Genomic DNA, 16,162 nt, shown 5'->3' on the forward strand with positions numbered 1-16,162 from the left:
TGAACCCACCACATATGGTTTATTTTTCAAATTCCTAAGTAAATTTTTTTTTGTCATCTGTCATACATTCTTGAGAATATAGGTTGACCTAGTATATTTGTGTGTGTATGTAAAAATATATGTTAAATGTTTACATATAATTACATATGTATATCCCAGAATGTTACATAGTCTTGAAAGTTCATGATGTTAATGTTCATGAACTTCAATTTTAAGTAAAGTAAAATAAGGATAATTGGAGTTAACTCATAGATTGATTGTAGGGATAGACTGTTGTATTTCAAGCACTTGATACAATGCCCAACCCATAATAGGCATTCAACAAATGGCATTGCTATTGTAGTTAAGCACAGATGCCTTCAAGTTACTTTGATTTAAGCAGCAAGTTTGGCAGTTTCTTTATGGTGTATATAACTTTATAAAGTACATAACTTTATATAAAGTATATAAACACATTATACACAACTAACCATAGGACCCAGCAATTCCATTCTTTGGTATTTACCTAAGAGAAATGAAGACATAGTTCCACATAGTTCCACATAGTTCCACCCAGCAATTCCATTCTTTGGTATTTACCTAAGAGAAATGAAGACATAGTTCCACAAAATGACCTGTATGCTGATGCTTATAGAAGCTATATTAATAATTGCCCCAAACTGGAACAACCCAAATGTCCATCAACTGGTGAGTGGATATATAGATTTTGGTACATCCTATGATGAAATACTACTCAGTGATAAAAAGGAACAAACCATGGTATATGTAATAATATGAATGACTCCCAAAAGCATTGAATTAAAGTGAAAGAAGTCAAATTCACAAGGCTGCCTACTACATGATTCCATTAATGTGTCATTCAAGATAAAAATCACAAATGGTTGCCAGGGACTGGGTGTAAAAGGAAGGCATTGACTATATTGGGAACATTTTGGAGTAATGGAACTCTTCTGTACCTTGATTGTGATGGCTCTTACATGACTAAAAATTTGTCAAAACTTATACAGCTGTACATCACAAATGGGTGAATTTTTACTTTGTGTAAGTTATAATTCAATAAACTTGACTTTAAAAAACTCACCCATGTATACTTATATGATATGTGATGCATGTTTTACTTTAATAAAAATTGTATCTAAATTTATCCTTATAAGTAGAAAAAGTGTTATATTTTTGTACAATGTTCACTTAAAACTCTGGTTATATATAAAAATCCTGATCCACTGAAGGCTTTACTCAAAAATATGAATATTTTTATCAAAAATTTCAAGGTAGTTTATAAATAAATAGATTCTAAGCATTACAATGAAAGGGGTATTATAGAAAATTTAATCCAAATAAGTAGAGACCAAAAAAGAGAAGCAAAGAAAACAGGATACATGAAACATGAAAGATATGTAAAAATAAGTCGAAATATATTGGTAGTCACAATATATTGCACATCTTTACAATGTGTAAAGATAAGTATTATCAGATATACATGTGTCAACATGAACAGAAGTCAAAAGTATAATACCAAAAAAGCAGTTATTTGTAAAATATTTAGAGTATCACTTATTAAGTTTAAAAGCCTGTAAAAAGATACATTACAAGTACATAACTATATAATAAAAGTATAAAATACCCTTGAAAATGGTAAGTCCAAATTCATGGAAGTGTTTCATTTTGGCAGTGGAAGGGAAGGAGGGAATATAGCTAGTAGTGCAATATATGGGTTGGGGTAGACAATTTTCTTTTTAAATAAGAAGCAAAATAGCAAAATATTTTTTTAATTTAAGAAAAAAATTATAACTGTGTAAAGAATGCCATCAATATTGTAAATAGGTGTATGTAGTTGCAAATACACATATATACACATAAGTACTTACACGTACAGACTATTTCTGGATGTATATACAATTAGCAGATGACTGCTAATCTCAAGAAAGGGATTTGTATTGATGGTTGGAGGTGGGAGAAAGATTTACTTTTTTTTTTATAAATTTATTTTGTATTGGTGTTCAATTTACCAACATACAGATTAACCGCCAGTGCCAGTCACCCATTCACCCCCACCCCCCGCCCTCCTCCCCTTCCACCACCCCTAGTTCGTTTCCCAGAGTTAGGAGTCTTTATGTTCTGTCTCCCTTTCTGATATTTCCCACACACTTCTTCTCCCTTCCCTTATATTCCCTTTCACTATTATTTATATTCCCCAAATGAATGAGAACATATAATGTTTGTCCTTCTCCGATTGACTTACTTCACTCAGCATAATACCCTCCAGTTCCATCCACATTGAAGCAAATGGTGGGTATTTGTCATTTCTAATGGCTGAGTAATATTCCATTGTATACATAAACCACATCTTCTTTATCCATTCATCTTTCAATGGACACCGAGCCTCCTTCCACAGTTTGGCTATTGTGGACATTGCTGCTAGAAACATCGGGGTGCAGGTGTCCCGGCGTTTCATTGCATCTGAATCTTTGGGGTAAATCCCCAACAGTGCAATTGCTGGGTCATAGGGAGGTCTATTTTTAACTCTTTGAGGAACCTCCACACAGTTTTCCAGAGTGGCTGCACCAGTTCACATTCCCACCCACAGTGTAAGAGGGTTCCCTTTTCTCCGCATCCTCTCCAACATTTGTTGTTTCCTGCCTTGTTAATTTTCCCCATTCTCACTGGTGTGAGGTGGTATCTCATTGTGGTTTTGATTTGTATTTCCCTGATGGCAAGTGATGCAGAGCATTTTCTCATGTGCGTGTTGGCCATGTCTATGTCTTCCTCTGTGAGATTTCTCTTCATGTCTTTTGCCCATTTCATGATTGGATTGTTTGTTTCTTTGCTGTTGAGTTTAATAAGTTCTTTATAGATCTTGGAAACTAGCCCTTTATCTGATACATCATTTGCAAAAATCTTCTCCCATTCTGTAGGTTGTCTTTGAGTTTTGTTGACTGTATCCTTTGCTGTGCAAAAGCTTCTTATCTTGATGAAGTCCCAACAATTCATTTTTGCCTTTGTTTCTTTTGCCTTTGTGGATGTATCTTGCAAGAAGTTACTGTGGCCAAGTTCAAAAAGGGTGTTGCCTGTGTTCTCCTCTCGGACCTTGATGGAATCTTGTCTCACATTTAGATCTTTCATCCATCTTGAGTTTATCTTTGTGTATGGTGAAAGAGAGTGGTCTAGTTTCATTCTTCTGCATGTGGATGTCCAATTTTCCCAGCACCATTTATTGAAGAGACTGTCTTTCTTCCAGTGGATAGTCTTTCCTCCTTTATCGAATATTAGTTGACCATAAAGTTCAGGGTCCATTTCTGGGTTCTCTCTTCTGTTCCACTGATCTATGTGTCTGTGTTTGTGCCAGTACCACACTGTCTTGATGACCACAGCTTTGTAGTACAACCTGAAATCTGACATTGTGATGCCCCCAGATATGGTTTTCTTTTTTAAAATTCCCCTGGCTATTCGGGGTCTTTTCTGATTCCACACAAATCTTAAAATAATTTGTTCTAACTCTCTGAAGAAAGTCCATGGTATTTTGAGAGGGATTGCATTAAACGTGTAAATTGCCCTGGGTAACATTGACATTTTCACAATATTAATTCTTCCAATCCATGAGCATGGAATATTTTTCCATCTCTTTGTGTCTTCCTCAGTTTCTTTCAGAAGTGTTCTATAGTTTTTAGGGTATAGATCCTTTACCTCTTTGATTAGGTTTATTCCTAGGTATCTTACGCTTTTGGGTACAATTGTAAATGGGATTGACTCCTTAATTTCTCTTTCTTCAGTCTCATTGTTAGTGTATAGAAATGCCATTGATTTGTGGGCATTGATGTTGTATCCTGCCACGCTACCAAATTGCTGTATGAGTTCCAGCAATCTTGGGGTGGAGGCTTTTGGGTTTTCTATGTAGAGTATCATGTCATCGGCGAAGAGGAAGAGTTTGACTTCTTCTTTGCCAATTTGAATGCCTTTAATGTCTTTTTGTTGTCTGATTGCTGAGGCTAGGACTTCCAGTACTATGTTGAATAGCAGTGGTGAGAGTGGACATCCCTGTCTTGTTCCTGATCTTAGGGGAAAGGCTCCCAGTGCTTCCCCATTGAGAATGATATTTGCTGTGGGCTTTTCGTAGATGGCTTTTAAGATGTTGAGGAATGCTCCCTCTATCCCTACACTCTGCAGGGTTTTTGATCAGGAATGGATGCTGTATTTTGTCAAATGCTTTCTCTGCATCTAATGAGAGGATCATATGGTTCTTGGTTTTTCTCTTGTTGATATGATGAATCACATTGATTGTTTTACGAGTGTTGAACCAGCCTTGTGTCCTGGGGATAAATCCTACTTGGTCATGGTGAATAATTTTCTTAATGTACTGTTGGATCCTATTGGCTAGTATCTTGTTGAGAATTTTTGCATCCATGTTCATCAGGCATATTGGTCTGTAATTCTCCTTTTTGGTGGGGTCTTTGTCTGGTTTTGGAATTAAGGTGATGCTGGCCTCATAAAACGAATTTGGAAGTACTCCATCTCTTTCTATCTTTCCAAACAGCTTTAGTAGAAAAAGATTTACTTTATATTTTATATTTTCTTATACTTTTTAAATTCTGTTAGTTTATTTAAGGTATATATTTTTATGTGAGTACACACATAAATGAATGCATGCAGTTTTTATTACTGTAATTGCCAGAAATATGGGAAATATGCCTGAGGAACAGGAAAAAAAAGTCTTGTTCACTAATTTGCTTAATGTTTTGATATGAAATTTACTATTGACTTGTAATGTGATGGAATTATATGATATTGATAGTGAAAGTAGGAAATGCAATAGAAGTAAACAGCACATTTAAATCAGTTAAGCTTTCTCACATAATAACATAAATCTAACTCAAGCTAACCTAAGCCAAAAAAAGATCTTTATACTCAGGAAGTCCAAGAAATGGAATGGATCTGGAGCTGTCTGGCATAGGGGATCCAGGAATACAAATGATGTCATCAGGATTCAGTTATCTTCTGGGGCTGATGAACAATCTGGATTATGTATACCTGAGGTGATGGGGAATGCAGTTCACCCTAACCATCAGGACTGAACAGGGTCACTATGGCAGAGGGTAAAGGTATTTCCCCAAAAAAGAAATGCTGGCCAGTTGAACATATATCTCATAAAGAGAAAAAGGAGGTTGTAAGGCTAGGAGGCTTATAATAGCTTTGACTATAGTCAGCAGGGCCTTGGCATAAGATTAGACATTTGGAATTAATAAACTAAGTGGATTGCAATGCAGCCACACCAAATCTTCACAGCCAAGTAAATGATACAAGAGAAGTGAAAAAGTCAATATTACATAAAGCACAAGAAATTAAGTAAAATTCTCATGTTCCCATTTTTATTGCAGAAATTTCTTAGGCAGAAACCTTCATTGTGGCATTTTCCTACAAGAACATTGTTGGTTTTGCTTTCTGTTTTTGAGAGGTTTTTTTTTTTTTTTTTTTTTTTTTTTTGCAGAAGTACCAAGTTAAATAAAAAAATACCTTCAAAATAATCATCTAAGATACTTAGCATTGTTAGATATTTGTTTAGCAAATCCTTTATTACCTGTTCAGTATCTATCCTTTAAATACATGCCACAGAATGTTCAACATTTTATAAGTTGAATGTGATATGTCTGTCCTTTCTTGTGTGATTCTTTTTGACCATTAGTCACAGTGGTCCATGTTACCATTTCAATCACATTTTGTAATTTACTGAAAACTGTCAAAGCTGTCCATTTTTTGGCATAAGGAACCAGTCATCTATTTTTAAATGATTTTTAATCATTTTTGAGAATGTTTAGTCTGTAATTCTAGAATATGAATGTTAAAGGAACACTTAAATTGAAAGAATGAAGAGGGGCACCTGGGTAGCTCTGTGGTTGAGCGTCTGCCTTTGGCTCAGGGCATGATCCTGGGGTTCTGGGATCAAGTCCCACATCAGGATACCCGCAAGGAGCCTGCTCCTCCCTCTGCCTATGTCTCTGCCTCTCTCTGTGTTTCTCATGAATAAATAAATAAAATCTTTAAAAAATGAAAAAAAAAAGAATGAAGAAGTAATTCTTTGTCCTGTTTCCCAGACCAGATAGAAAACAAATTATTTACTTTAGTTCCTAAAGTTATAGAAAGACCTTAATTGCTGCATTGTTTTCATCATTCTCCATTATTAAAGTAGAAAGTGTTCACTTACATTACACTAATTAATTTTCTTGTGGTCAGGATTTCACAGTTTGTCTTATGACTTTATTCTTATGCAAGAAAATAATCCCAGTGAAATCATATGAGTTCAGCAAAATTAGTCAACTTCTGCCCCCAAACTCAATTACTTATTAATTATTGCCATTAATGTCGTTTGTGAGGTGTCTGATAACAATTTGCTGTGTTACCTATCAAAGACCACTTAAAGTGAAAGTCCATCGTTCCATGCAAATTAAATTTTGAATAAATAAAACTGAAATCTGATTCACCAGTACCATTTTTAAAAGTTACGTTGAAAACTTTTTTTGGCTCCACCTGAAACCCAGTGCGAAAGATGGTTGGAGGTTGGCAGTTTTTCTAAAATTATGAATATGAACCCCTAACAAAAAACTGATTGCAAACCCTTTAAAATTTGAATATTATAGGTAGAGAGGAACAATAACATCCTTTGAATAAAAGCACCTCTAACATTCAAGACTATTGCCATACTCTCTCTAGAGATTTTTTTTTCCTGCAGAAAAGGAATCGAAAAGGTTAAGTCTTATCTCTAAGAATCAGGTTATACTCTTGTGTATTTTTTTCACATTAAATATCAAGGATAGCTTAACAACATATTTAGAATTTTCTGGGTTTTACTATTAATAAAGTTAAAAGAAAATCTGGTGTGATCAGGCAGTGGAGCCACATTAAGTTTGTATGTGAAACACCCATTGTGCTTATCTCTACTCTAGATATTGCTCTGAACCCATGTTCCACATTCTGAATTCTGTGTATAAAGTTAAACATTGCAGAAGAGCATATATCTGATGATACAGATGAATAAGGCTGAAGCTTAGTAATGAGCAAACTTGGTACATTTAATATGTTCTTGTTTTCAATATGTCTGTTATTAATATAATTTAATTATTTTGTGGGAAATTATGAGACTCTATTACATGATACTGATAAATTTTAAAACTATCACAAATTTAAATTTATTTATACTACAGTACTGTATTCTAACATACCAATACTGATATTAAATTTCTTAAAATATTAATTACTTGCAGGCAAAGTTGTTGGCTATGCAACAAGCCAGAGAGACTGCAATTCAACAGTACAAAAAACTAGAAGAAGAAATCCAAACACTTCGAGTTTACTACAGGTAAAATTCTTCTTAACCTGGGCATAAATAAATTTGTTGGTTTGGGAAATGTTTCTACCTGATTTTAGTGAATGAAGAAATACCTCAGTGAAATTAAACATTCAGTTAAAACATTTTTATAATTTTAAAATGATTCAGGGATAAAATATTCTTTATTCTACCTTTTTTTCTTCCTGCATTTGGTAAAATTTAAGTTTAGATTCCCATCAGAATTATGAAATATAACCATAAACAAATTGTCTGAATAGAGTTTAGCTGGCTGTTGAACTATTTGCTCATCTAAATACCATCTCTGAAATGATACATATTTTTAAAACAGTACATGAATAATAATAATAATAGCCTTTTGCCAATTATAAATATGAGAAGTTTCTAAAGGAATGCCACTGAAGGATTTTTAACACTTATTTAATTTATGCTCCAAGAGTAGTTGTGAAATTAATTCAGTAGGTCACACTGGTATTTTTCTTTTTTCTTAAATAATAAATTTACTTTTTATTGGTGTTCAATTTGCCAACATACAGAATAACACCCAGTGCTCATCCCGTCAAGTGCCCCCCTCAGTGCCCACCACCCAGTCACCCCCACCCCCCGCCCTCCTCCCCTTCCACCACCCCTAGTTCGTTTCCCAGAGTTAGGAGTCTTCCATGTTCTGTCTCCCTTTTTGATATTTCCTACCCATTTCTTCTCCCTTCCCCTCTATTCCCTTTCACTATTATTTATATTCCCCAAATGAATGAGACCATACAATGTTTGTCCTTCTCCGATTGACTTATTTCACTCAGCATAATACCCTCCAGTTCTGTTTCACTCAGCATAATACCCTCCAGTTCCAAAGTGTAAGAATTCACTAACTTGGCCTGTGGGTTACTGAAAGATTTTCTTTTAATTTTACCCCCTCTTAGAATAATGTTAAATACATAAAACGCAATTAACTCAAAATCAGTTTTACTGAAATAGTTATGAAAGGATTATGTCATGATATATTGCTGGTCATGACTAACCTCCACAGAAGTAGTTTTAATGAAACATCAGATACAAAAGACATTTTTTGTGAATGGAAGAATGATTAGAGGTAAAGAAGCATAGTAATCTAGACAATAGAGTGGTTCCTTGAGGAAACTTGAATAAGAAAGACATTAATGACAGTTGAGAAGAAAGGAAGATAGGGTAAGGACTTCTTCATTTTTGGAAAATGGCAGATATGTATTTGAGTGTGCTTGTGATTAACTGCAAAGAGCCAATAGGGAGAATTGGTACAGATGGAACAGGATTCCTAAAAAAAATAGGACAAGATCGAATTTAGAATCTGCAGAAGTGTTTGCCTTGAACAGGAAGCTGGTCAGCTTATGTTCACAGATAGGACTGACTGAAGGACAGAATAGCTGTGGAATAGGAATAAATTTCTGTTCACAATTAATAGTTTCATTTCAGTTCACAATTAATAGTTTCTTTTTTTTTTTCCTGTAAAGTGTGAGGGTCAACATGGGCTTCTAAAATACAGACAGCAGAAGGCTTTGAAAGGAATACCAGAGTAGCTACCAAAGGGGATTGGAAAGAGAAGTGAAGAAGGGCAAGAACGAGCCAAGCAATTCTGAAGAGCTAGCTGCAAATAAATGGGATAGATTAGTATGAGTTCTGGTTTGTACAGTTGCATAACTTAACACATTCAGCTGTCTTATAGAACAGAAGGCAAAGGATTGAAGTGATTCAGGATTACAAATTTGTGGGACTAATATGATGAGGAGAGTGGTTGAACTAGCAGAAAGTTGTTGAAATGATGAATGATAGTGTAAGCTAAATATAGCAGGAAATAAAATGGAAAGAACCTGTGTACCAGGAGAAAAAGGAGGAATCAAGAAATCCAGAATCTTGAAATCAAAAGCAAAGGTAGTGGGAATAAGAAAATTCAAGAGCTAAAAGGATCAGAGGTTGTAGGCAGAAAGTGGAATGTTGCTATTTAAGATTTCGGAGGTGAAGCACTCAGTCTGAGCACTGACAGTATTAAAAGCATTGCCTTAGAAGTAGGTGAAATTGAGAGGAGGGAGGAGTCACTAGATATGAAGAGGTAAACGATTTATGAAACTAATGTACTGAATACCCATTTGGCTATTGTCTCTGAAAATATTGGCCTGTGTTGGGGGTACTCACTATAAATGCTGTAATGGAAAATGACCTAAAAATAGATAAAGCTACATGTTGAAATAAACAGCTATATATGTATTAAAGGAGGAAACCTGTATGGTATGTGTTACATGAGGGAATGTGTGGTGCCTATGAGGAAAGTTGCATCCACATTTCTATCAAAACAAAAAAGGTACAGAGAACTTTCATGCATTGTTAACGGAGATATAAAATGATGCGTCTGCTTTTGAAAACAGTTTGGCAGTTGCTTAAAAAGTTAGACATTGAATTCCCCCACATGATCCAGCGATTCCACAGGTAGGTATATACCCTAAAAGAATTGAACAGATACTTGCACAACAATGTCTGTACTGTATTCTTCAAATTAGCTAAAAGGTGAAAACAGAATGAGCCAAGTGCCCATCAACAGATTAATGAATAAACAAAACGTGTTATATACATATAATGGAATATTACTCAGCCCTGAAAAGAAATGAAGTTCTGATACATGGTACAACATGAATGCATTATGCTAAGGTGGAATAAGCCAGAGAGAAAAGGTAAATATTGTATGATTTCATTTCTATGAGGTATCTAGAATAGGCAAGTTCATAGAGATAGAAAGGAGAATAGAGAGTTACCACTGGCTGAGGAAAAGGGAGTGGGGCTGGGGAGGGAGAGGATGGGGAGTACTGGTTTAATAGATACAGAGTTTCTGATTGGGATGGTGAAAAAGTTCTGAAAATGGATGTGCTAATGGTCACACAACATTGTGAGTGTACTTCACGCCACTGAATTGTACACTTAAAAATGTTTAAAATGGTAAGTTTTATATTACCACATTTTTTTAAATGTACAAAGAATATTCTGTAAGGATATATACAGAAATTTATTTAAAAGAGCATAGGGATAAAATCCCTGGGATATAAAACTCTGGGAAGGGAGAGGCAATTATAAAAAGAACAAAGCTGAAATTTCATGGGAGCTCACATTCTGATTTAATTGATTCAAATGAAAGTAAACAGTGTTTCTTACTCACTTGAATAGATGGTCAGTCAGATACAGGTCAGTATACAGCTTGTATGTATATACCATGAAACAACAAAAGAATAAATAAACTTCAAGAATAAATCTGGCTCTCAGCTTTCCAACGGCCAAAGCCAGGGAGATGTATGATCGGTTATTAGTTTTAGGGGCAGATTAAAATATGCTGATAACTTTCATTCTACCTTGCCTATAGTTCTGCCAGTTAGTGATAATGACCTTCTTCCCTTTAAATTCTTTTCTAAGAATAGTTTTCCTTTGCAGGGCTATGTGCAATAAGAGCTATTCTTAATATAATCATTCCATATCCATGTATGGAAATAAGGAAAACAGAAATATATATTTCTGAGTTTCTCTGTTTTGTTTCCTTTGAGTTTTAGAAGATTTTAAGTCCAAAGAAGAGAAATGTTGGCCTTTCATTTCCTTTGGCAGAGTTAGGGACAGGAGCAATGAGGTGGTTGCGTAGGGATACTAAACCATTATAACTGACAGCTCTTTCACATTAAAGCAGAAGGCATAACAAAGACAGGAATAGCAATAGGAAGATTTAAAATAAATTTACCTTATTACAAAAGTGTTATTAGGAAAGTATTAATACCTCCTCATCGCTGTGCTAAATGCTAAATTCATTTGCAACAGCTTCATTAGTTTCAATCTAAACAGCTTCATCAGGTTTGTAAGGGTTAGATTTATATTTAGTAATGACTTTTTTCCTGTTATTGTAAACCTGTAGTGCTGCATTCCTAAGTTCAGGAGGCATAATAATAACAAAATTTCTAATCGAGAGAATGCCCAAGTTTCAGTGTTTGCTGATTTTATAGTACTTCCGTATATTTCCTTTTGCTTAAAAAAAGTGTAAATTCAAGTGTGTGGATAAGAATAAGACCCTGTTGTTTGATACCAGTAAACCAGGATTTAATATTTATAGTAACAGCCATTTTAAGTTTGTGTTATATTTTGTATGATTGCATGTGGGAAGTTGTGATGCCTTACAGAACCTGGTAAATTTCACATTTTAGACCAAAATTATTGAATGCTTCATATTGTAAGGTAGTATGTCCCCTATGATTGTACTGGTATTTTTCTTAATCATAGAAATCATTTAGTAGAATACTTACATGTTTGACATAGTGAAAACTGGACTAAAACATAAGCCCTACTTACCATGGTTTATAATATACCTTTCAAAGTTGTAAAGGCCATAATATAGAGCCCATGTAATATATATTGAAAAAGAGAGTGAAATTCTTAATTTTTTCTACATTATTTTTCTAAATTTTATTTAATATGAGTCTTTTGCTTCTTATAGTTTTTGTGTATATGCCATCCTTAGCAATCAAAAGCATTACTGTCACTAAGATCTGGTATTTTGTTTTGTTTTGTTTTTTTAGTGGTAGTGATAGGTTTTCCTTAAACCATTATGTTCTCTCAGAACTATGCATTGATAAGACAGTCAGCAGTGACTATGGCATGCAAGCTCTAGCCAGGGAGCAACGTTTTTCTCAGTGCAATCCCTCATCAAGAAGGGTTGAATACTTTATCCTGACTTCATTCATTCAGTATTCTAATCAGTTGTGCTAATTGGACTGCCCAATGACATGAACAATTTTGTCACATATGTATTTTCAGTAAGAATTAACTATCCAAGGGACACCTGTGTGACTCAGCTGTTGAGCCTCTGCTTTGGGCTCAGGGCATGATCTTGGGGTCCGGGATCAAGTCTCTCCATTGGGTTCCTTGCAGGAAGCCTGCTTCTCCCTCTGCCTATGTCTCTGCCTCTCTCTCTCTCTCTCTCTCTCTGTGTGTGTGTGTGTGTGTGTGTGTGTGTGTGTGTCTCATAAATAAATGAATAAAATCTTTGGGAAAAAAAAAAACAACTATCCATTAAACTGTGTTATGGTACCATACTGCTAAAGCAGTAATAAAAAGAACAAAAGAAGATCCTAAATCTTCATCTTTGCCATTAACCAGATTTTTTTTTTTTTTTTTTTTTTTTTTTTTAGCATAGGCAAGCTCCAAGCTTTCAGTTTCTTTAACTTTGACACTAGGGGCTTTTTGTAGTTGGTTCTAACATTTTGTGAAATTTGCCACCCTTTCACATGAGGTAGATTAAATTTTTGTTTAGTGATGTTTAGTATCAAGAACTGTTGTGGCACCTGACTGGCTTAGTCAATAGAGCATGCAACTCTTGATCTTGGGGTTTGGAGTTCAAGCCCCATGTTGGATGTAGAGATTACTTAAAAAATAAAATCTTAAAAAAATTATTAAGAGAACTATCTTCTTATACTATTAAGTTGCACCTATTTTCAAGGTCTTTTTAACGCATAACTGGCTTCACCTTTACTATCCAAACCACCATATATATTTGTTAGTGGCTCTGGAATGCAAAAACAAAAAGAAAATTAAAATGAAGTTTGAAAAACAAAACCCTTAAGGTTTGCATTTTCTGTATGTCCAGTGATTTGGAATATAGTTATTAAAGATTCTTACCTTCCTCCTCTCAAATTATAGAAAGTGACATTTAAGAAGTTACTTCTGAATGTCAATTACTTCACCTGTATACAGAGATTCCTGACCTACTTATTGTGAAAATCAATGAGATAATATATTTGGATGTTTTTTAAAACCCGTAAAGCACTGTGCAAAGGAAATAAATTAATAGTATTATTGATAAAACTCCTTTAAAAGTTTTGCTTTTTTAGATGTAAGACAACTATTAAATTAGTAAAAGGCTCTTTTTTTTTTTTTTTTTTTTTTTTTAGTAAAAGGCTCTTTCTACTGAAATATTTTGTGCTTCTATGACTTTGTGCCCAGAAGGATATTTTTTGCATTGTCAGTTTTCACTATTTGCTGGGCATTATTCTAACAATAAGTTAAAAAGCAAAACTAAAACTCATCCTTATAGTTCTAGTGTTTTTTGTTTTTCAATCAAATGACCCTTCCTCCTCTTTTAAGAACATTTAACAAAATACTTTGTCATTTAATCATTGTGGATTAGCAAAAAGGTCCAGAGTTAAAGTGGGACTTTCAACTGGTGTTTGGCATCTATTAATATTATTACTGTTAGCTTGAGAAAAACTTAATCTTATATGTTGTTAGATAAAAAAGTAGTATTTCCCCTGCTCTTGGTCCAGAATCACCATTACTGTAGTTCCACAGGTGCCAATTGCCTCACACTGAGGTGATCCTTCATTTGTCCCTTTTCACAAATGTATGCAGTAGTCAAATTTTGCTGCACTTTTCCTTGCAGTGTCTATTACTTTTGCCATCTTATTTCGCACAGTTCCTGCCTTAGATAAGGCTTGGATAATCTCAGAGCCAGACTTTTCTTCCTACTTCATCTACTTGTCTCCATTCCTTATTCCTGTTAAGATTGCTGAAACATTATTTTCAACTTCTCACTCAGCCATTGACACTACTTAATAATAACACATTAGCTATACAATAAATTCCAAACTCTTTAGCTGAACATTCATGAAGCCTTGTTCCTTCTGAATTATGTCTATGCTTGAATTACTATTTCATCTTTTTTCATTGATATCAGCATCACCAGTGCCAGTATACTGCCTCACACATAGTAGGAACCCAGTAAATATTTGTTGTACTGAATTGACTGTTACTTGTACTCCCAAAATGAACTGTTCACTATTTCCTGGACACACCCCACAATTTCCCACTCCAGTGCTTTCCCAAATGTCACCTATTCCTCTTTGAACACTCCATCTCAGCCTGTCACATTCTTATTGAGCCTCCAGAACACAATTTAAATACCAACTACTCCCATTAGTCTTCTTCTTATCTTCTCAATCAGAAATTATCTGAGTCTACCAAAAAATTGTCTACCATAGTTCTTTCACCATGGTGCTCTCACAATCCATACATCATGTTTACCTATGAAATAGTTGTATGACTATTTCTCTTAATTCCTCTACCAGGGCTTCTATTCTTTATATACACCAGGCCATCAGTAAATATTTGCCAAACAAATTAATAAACAATGAAATTTAATAGAAGATTGAAAGTTTCTTCAGAGGAAAAGTTTCTTTGGAGTAGTAGTGTATACAGTGCATACAGTATGAACTTGCTGATGAGTAAAATGATTGGAAATAGTATAGACCTAGTCCAACATCTTGATTAGTCATTTGCAAGGATGTGGGGCAAAACGGAGTCTTCATATAATAGAGTATGTTGTCTGCCAACAAAGTTTATTTTTTTCCAGGCCAACAGTGTTCAAATTTGAAAGCTGTTACTAGAAATATTTGTTAAGGGGCACATGGGTGGCTCAGTCTGTTAACTGTCTGCCTTTGGCTCAGGTCATGATCCCAGAGTCCCGGGATCCAGCCTTACTTCAGGCTCCCTGCTCAGTGGAGAGCCTGCTTCTCCCTCTTCCCCTGCCTCTCCCCCTGCTCATGCTCTCTCTTGCTCACTCTCATTCATTCTCAAATAAATAAAATCTTGAAAAAAAAATTTGTTTGAATTTTACTTTTTTAAAACTTTAGAATTAAAAACTCAAGAAACAATATTATTATCATCTGTCATGTTCATTCCAGTATTGTTTCTTATAATGAAAAAAGTACTTTTGAATCTTTCCTATGGATGTTTTGTTTAATCAACACATTACTTAAAAATATTAAGTTGATTGTCACAATAAAAACTGGAAGATCTGCTAACATGGGACCCATAAAATTATATCATGGAGTATATATTAGTCAGGGTTCTCCAGAGAAACTGGAGAACCAAGAAACTGTATACATACATAGAGAAAGATTTATTTTAAGGAATCCACATGCATTTGTAGAATGTGGCCAGTCTAAAATATGCAAGGTAAACCAGCTGGCTGAGAACCAGGGAAGGTTGATGTTGCTGTGATGAGTCCAAAGATGCAGAATTCCTGCTTCCTCAGGGGAGGTCTTTCTTTTGCTTAAAGCCTTCAAATGATTGGACTATGAAAACAATAAATAATGATGTTAGTATATAGAACAAGATATAATAAACTAAGATCTTTGAGCAACTCTTGATTTCTAATGCCACTGCTGTCATAAAAAGCTTAGTAAATATTGACTGAGGATGATGATGATCCAACAGTATTTTTAAGACTATGTGGCACTGGCAGTACACACAGATATCCGGGACTTAACATTGTCATTTTGCCATGGGTCCCTTCCACCTAAGCCTCTCCCAAAAGGACAAATGTTTACCTGCAGTTGGGCATTTAAAAGTGTAAATATCCCATTCTCAATTACATACAAAGTAGCTAGAGTTTTCACTCTTTAAAGCATGAAGTAGTTGTTCTCTCAAGCTTAAACTGATATTCCAAAAGTTCGCAAAGGTCAAAATAGGCTAACTTGAATGTTTTCCCTGTAATTCCAAACGAAAAATTGTTTTATAAACTCAGGTATATATACAAATATTTAGTTCCTTTTATAATTCCAAACCCTAAATATTTATGAAATGTCTGAGTTTATTATTATAGTTTACCATTCTGCATAGTTATTAAGTTTTAAATGTTTTACACTATATCCTGTTTCCTTTGGGCTTATACAGGTTTTATTTTATGGCTATCAGTATTCTATTAATATACTTCCAGTCACTTCCCAAATAACTGCTTCTGATTAGATCACAAATTAACAATATTCAGTTATTCCA

At 34.6% G+C, this 16,162-nt stretch overlaps 1 protein-coding gene across 17 annotated transcripts in view; it reads left to right on the plus strand.

The window, feature by feature from the left end:
- Window positions 1-16,162, plus strand: part of MIPOL1 (mirror-image polydactyly 1) — a 328,218-nt gene that overhangs the window by 220,113 nt on the left and 91,943 nt on the right. For all 17 annotated transcript variants that reach the window (XM_038544530.1, XM_038544537.1, XM_038544524.1 and 14 more), the window contains one exon: window positions 7,254-7,348. In XM_038544530.1, coding sequence (XP_038400458.1) covers window positions 7,254-7,348 — 95 coding nt within the window. The remainder of the gene's footprint in view (window positions 1-7,253; window positions 7,349-16,162) is intronic.

The sequence above is a fragment of the Canis lupus genome, chromosome 8, assembly GCF_011100685.1.
Source record: "Canis lupus familiaris isolate Mischka breed German Shepherd chromosome 8, alternate assembly UU_Cfam_GSD_1.0, whole genome shotgun sequence".
In the NCBI taxonomy this organism is placed as follows: Eukaryota; Metazoa; Chordata; class Mammalia; order Carnivora; family Canidae; genus Canis; species Canis lupus.